The 5,578-nt window shown below is 39.5% G+C and overlaps 1 protein-coding gene across 1 annotated transcript; it reads left to right on the forward strand.

The window, feature by feature from the left end:
• Nucleotides 1-1,638: 1,638 nt before the first annotated feature.
• On the forward strand, nucleotides 1,639-3,593 carry snx10a (sorting nexin 10a). Its single transcript, XM_006787610.2, has 6 exons — nucleotides 1,639-1,683; nucleotides 1,845-1,931; nucleotides 2,022-2,122; nucleotides 2,217-2,315; nucleotides 3,182-3,373; nucleotides 3,461-3,593. Exons 1-6 carry the CDS (start codon nucleotides 1,651-1,653, stop codon nucleotides 3,591-3,593), a joined length of 645 nt encoding a protein of 214 aa, XP_006787673.1. The 5' UTR covers nucleotides 1,639-1,650.
• Nucleotides 3,594-5,578: the final 1,985 nt, after the last annotated feature.

Consider the following 5,578-nt stretch of genomic DNA (forward strand, 5'->3'; position numbering starts at 1 on the left):
AACCTGTAGAGACCAGTAATTATATAAAGTTATTATGATGTTATTTGGGGTTGTCGCTGCATTGCCATCGGTTGGCCTCCTCCCACCAGGTGACACCATTTAAACTGATTCCGGATAATAGCAGTAAGGAACAGGTGCGCAGAAAAGCGGCGCTTAACATATTACTCTCATCTGAGATTCTTGATCATTTTTTTCCCGCCTGATTTAGACTAATGATTTAAAAGCAATGCATTTTACGATTACTTTTTAAATGTTGCTTGTTATGGTATACTTTCTACTTACGTGGCCTGATCGAGTCGGGAAAGGAGGTCGTGCTAAGCAGTGAGAAATTAGTAGCCTATTAGTAGCAGCAGTGTTGGTCTTAGTTCAGTCCAGGAAGGGCTAAGCTTCAAGCCAGGTTAGTGAGCTGGTCGTGGTTGTTCACATTATCGTATAATTTCACTCGAGGTGAAGAAGGGAGAGGTAAGGTCAAAGTAGATGCAAAATCGGGCGTCCTTCTCGCTCTTTTTTTTTTTTTTTTTGTTTTGTTAATATATCTGTGGGTTCGTGGGTTTGTTTTGTTTTGGGTTTCCTCTCTTCCTCTCAGTAGCTACCCTACGAAGTCCCGATGCAATAAAGAGGACATCCTGGGGTTTCCATTGAACTCTGTTTCGATGACCTGTTTTAGCTCCAAAGAGGAAGAAAAGCACAAAAAGTTCAATGGGAAGAGTCTTTCTTCCTCTGTTCTCAGGAGGTTAAACATTACAAATGATTTTAGGGTATTCGGAAGATGCGTAATAAGCACTGATTATGAGTGTTACATCATTGTTTAAGCCCTGTTGTGTTGTCCTGGACAGTGGTTAGAAAATTATAATACTTCACGCTCTTAAGTGTTCAGATCAAAGTACACTCCGTTATGCAATTCCCTGCAGCATCCTGTTAACCTCACTTCTACGTGTAGGACCTGCTGAATTATTGCAGCTACAGGACTGTTGTTGAAGAGCAATGACAGTCTTGAAGGAAGAGCATACAGTCACCTCAGTACAGAGTTTATCCAAATAGATTAGTCTGTGGTGGCTTATGATTTCATATGATCTGTAGAGCAAGGTGTGTAGTTCAGTCTCTTGAAGGTGGCCTGATCACCCTATTTGAAAACGTGTTTAAACTTGCTTATTATCTCTGGTTAGACTTTAGGCCTGCAAATGGCATGTTTGGTTTGTTTGTTCATGAACAGATGACTGGATAATGCATATCACTAATGTAAAGCTAATCTTGTAGAGTTGGCTTTGAAAGCACTAGACTGTATTTCTCTTTCTAGTGGGCTGTTTTTGTCCCAAGTGTGTTTTGCTATGTGCCCATGTTTAATGTGTTCAGAACCAAGATTTCCCCACACATAAACTCAATCCTCCACCTTTGCCCCTCATCCCACTTGATCCCAAATCTGTTCGAAATCTTTGCACTCCTAAATCCCTCAAGGCTCAATTGCCAGCCATTGTTTTATAAAATGGAATTGGGGACAAAAGAAATGCTGTGATTTTAAACATGCTGTTTAATTCTGAGAACCCATAAAGGCTGCTATAATTTTGCTAAAATCAGACCACCTGATAAGCAAATAGGCTGAAAGAGATGGTACTAATGTGTTTATTTCCCTTCCAGGTTTTTGTATCACTAATGGACACTATTCTGGATAATTTTTCAAACACTGTAAGTGGCTTTGATACTACTTTTTCTTTTTCCTGTATCTTGTCTTGTTTATTTATAATCGCAAATAGATAAACCCAAACAGTGGGACAATCCTCTTTTCATTTTGCCCACGTTCACATTTTCATTTTGAAATAATGGAACTCTGGTCTGGATTTTTGCAGGAGTTTATTAGAGTTTGCGTTCGGGATCCAAGGCTTCATAAAGATGGCCGCTGGCACACACATGTTGACTACGAGATCTGTTTACATGTATGTGCCAATTAAAAAAGAAACTGTTCTGTTAGCTTTATTTTGTCTTGTTTTTGTAATAAGCGTTTAATGAACTGTTGTCGCTTGCAGACTAATAGCTTGTGTTTTCGAAAAAAGACCTCCTCTGTGAGACGGCGCTACAGTGAGTTTGTTTGGTTGCGTCACTGCCTGGAACAGAACGCTTTCATAATGTATGTTGAGGTTTTCTTGTTATGATAGTGATTAATCCATGTTGTAAATTGATAATCCAGCAAGTTACAAATGTATACTTATATCCATGTCCAGAGACGTGCCTAAATTGCCACCCTGGAACCCTTTCTTCAGTCTGCAGAACACAGAACGAGTCATCCAGAGGATCAAGGGTCTGCAGAGGTTTTTAGAAATGTGAGTTGCTCTTCTGCTGAAGCAGTTTCTGAAGTTCAGTTAATGTCTCCTGGAGGAGCCTTTCATACTCCCAAAGGCTGTTTGGGGGTAAAAATCAGCACATCCCTTTTACAGCAAGTCATATAAACTTGAGGGATATTAATTGGGTGAGTGAAATAGCTGAGGGGGTTGGTAATTCGTTTCATTTGCTTTGTTATTAATAAAATTTATAACCAATGCACTAAAGGCAACATGAGATGACCCCCCCTCCCCCCCCCCCCCCCCAAAAAAAAAAAAAAACAACAAAAAAACAAGAATGCATTTTGTCCCCCCCATTTTTGAACCCATTCTCAGACCCTAGGCTGGTGCACAAAAATGACTGGCCTCATGTAGCAAGAGTATGTAGGCAATACTGGAGGATGAATGAATTGATGCTATTGAGTGGCCTCCATGCTCACCTGACCTAAATTCAACAGGAAAAACCTCTGGGACGTCGTTTCCGTCCATCTAACACTGGCAGATTGCACCTCAGATCTGGAGAAAGAACGTGGAGGGCCATGCAACCAACAGAGTACCATTTTGTTTGAGTTGCTGCAATGTAACTCTAGCAGAATGGACTATCCTGTTGCATCATTTTTATTTTATTTTATTTTTTACTTTGATTTTCAGGGGTATCTTTTAATTCAGCCTTCTGTAGATTCATAATTTTCATTTCCCTCAATGTAGCATCCTTTTGTTCCTAATGCATTACCCAGTACATATCAGTATAGATATAAGCTTTATTTTTTTCTCCCGTCGAAATCTGATTTGTTCTCCTTAATACTTTCAAATTTTATTTGGATTTGATTGAAATGGTCTCATCTATTTAATGTTCTTTTCTCCTCTAGTGTTCTTCATACATCCTTGTTGTTATCTGATAGTCGGCTCCATCTGTTCCTCCAGTCAGACCTTAGCATTACAAAGATTGCAAGGTGTGCTGTTGGTAAGACCAGGTACACGGTAGCTGAAGCCATTCAGTGTTCAAGAACCGGTTGTATCAGATCAGAAGAAAAGGTTTCATGTGACTCTGACTGTGAAAGGTAAGTTATTATAGAAAATGTCTTAGTGCTTACTTGTTAACACGTGACTTAAAACTGAACTGACCCTTCAGTCTTTCTTTCAAATAGCACTTCATCATCAGGCTTGGGACTAAGTGTTGACACTTCTGGGCGAGGTAGCCCCATCTTCTTTCAGTCTGACGGAGATCCAGAACCCTTTTGTTCTTTTTCTGAGACTACCAGCCCACTTACTGAGTACTGATGTAAAGAAGTGACACTGTACTCTTCTTTTTCTTGTGGATGTGTAGGTCATCTTTGCATTAATGTGTTCAATGCTTCATTGAACTCTTGCTATTGTTAACCCTTTTTTTTTTTTTTTTTTTTTTTAAACTTCCGTTAACATCAGTGTGACCCTTTTGAAAATATTTTAACTTGCCTTGTGTCCTCTGCAATTGGTACCATTTAAGTATCATGTACTTAAAAAAATTTCATGTTTTTAAAAAAACAATGTGTAAAAACTGACAAATTCTTAATTATTTCCAATGTGTACTTTTTAAAATCACTGCACTAAAATGTACTAAGGTTGGCAAGAGTTGTTTTGCATTGTAGACTTTTTTTTTTTTTTTTAAGGAAAATATTTGAGAATACATTTTATGAGTTGTCAATGCATAAATAAATGGCCTTTTCTTAAAGAAAAGCTTGCATCTTCCATACTGTACTTTGTCTCTTTTAATTGGTAGAAAACTTGACGTTCATGTTCCTGTATACTTTGTATTTATTTTGTGACCTGTCACTTGTCCCAGAGTTCAATACAATAGGCTGTACTGTTTGAACAGTCCAGTAGAGGGAGTGTAGACATCACACCACCCAGAGCTTAAGTAAATAGTGGTGTGAGATGAAGGAACACACTACTGATAAGGAAGTGTGCCCCAGAGTGTGTGAGTTAAGTGTGCCGATCATCTCAATTGTGTACATGGTATGAAATGTTATTTTGGGTACAAACTATAGCATTTCTTTACTCATATAGCTCATAGGTTGCACACAGCCTTGAATTAATTTTTGTATTTTTATTTTTGTCTCTTGTCCTTATCTGGAAAATGTCAAACATCTAGTTGCACAGGCTAAATTTTAATGTTTACCTGCTGTACACTGTTACCCAGCTGTGCCTCCCAGGACAGGAAAATGGGTTATTAAACCTTAGCCAACTCTGTGTACACTTGCTAAGAACTCCCTAAATCATTTTCATGTTTATTTCCACCATTTACCAAAACTATAGACAGATGATTGCAAATGAATATACATGTTAAATCTAAAGTATTATCAGTGCTGGACATGGAGAGGCTCAGCGTTTGTCACGTTTCAACCTTGTGTCACAGTGTTCCCAGGTGAGGTTGTCTAATTAAAGGTAGATGGCAAATTAATTTAACTATTAGACTGCTCTTGGGAATCACTTGAAAGGAAAACGACAGCTTCATACGTGCTACAGGAATGTGAGCAGGTGGAGGTGTGGTTGGTTATGCAGGAGTGTTGGACAGCTCTGTAAATTGAAAGCTGATGAAAGAAGGAAAGGCTCATTAAAGGAGACAGCAGCTGCCCTCCTCCCCCTTCTCCACCAGCCAGCCACTGGACCCACGCACAGCCTGCCCAATGTTAAGCCTAGCCTGTCCTATGTCTCTGTCCTCTCCTTCTGCATGGTGCTGTCTCCCTGTGCGCACAAGCCATAATGAAGCTGTCAGTGACTTCACACACATGCCACTGAGCTGTTTTCATATAGCAAACACAGACATACGCACAGGCACAGAGGCGTGTCTGAAAACACACACACAGAGAATACACTGGTGGGAAAGCTGCGGATGGATGAACATTTTCTCCTTCCTCATCTTCTGTCATTTTCAAAGTCCCAGTGGTTTATGATTGGAGCTCTCCATCTCTCTGTTTGCTGTAAAGGTTGACCTTATCAACGTACTCCATGACAAGCATACAGCGGGACACATACACAGACACTTTTTGGTTTAAAGCTGGTCAATTTTCTGACAAAATGAAATGCAAATGCAAGCGGTGGCATCTTGTATTTTATGTGAGTGTACATGCGCGCATCTGCCTTTCTTTTTTCTCGGAGAAAACATCTAGGATTTGGATATTGAGTATTCATGGTACATGTCTATTTCAGCTTGGTAATTTATAACTCAATTTCCAGTGTGCAGTGATGCGCGTCATACCTCCAAAACACCAAACAAAGCCCAAACC

Source organism: Neolamprologus brichardi, chromosome 22 (assembly GCF_056152115.1).
Source record: "Neolamprologus brichardi isolate AB-2024 chromosome 22, ASM5615211v1, whole genome shotgun sequence".
Lineage (NCBI taxonomy): Eukaryota > Metazoa > Chordata > Actinopteri > Cichliformes > Cichlidae > Neolamprologus > Neolamprologus brichardi.

Coding starts and splice junctions, on each gene's coding strand:
- snx10a (XM_006787610.2), top strand. CDS start 1,651: ATGGACACTATTCTGGATAATTTTTCAAACACT. Junction 1,932..2,021: donor ACTACGAGATCTGTTTACAT/GTATGTGCCAAT, acceptor TGTCGCTTGCAG/ACTAATAGCTTGTGTTTTCG. Junction 3,374..3,460: donor TGTGACTCTGACTGTGAAAG/GTAAGTTATTAT, acceptor TCTTTCAAATAG/CACTTCATCATCAGGCTTGG.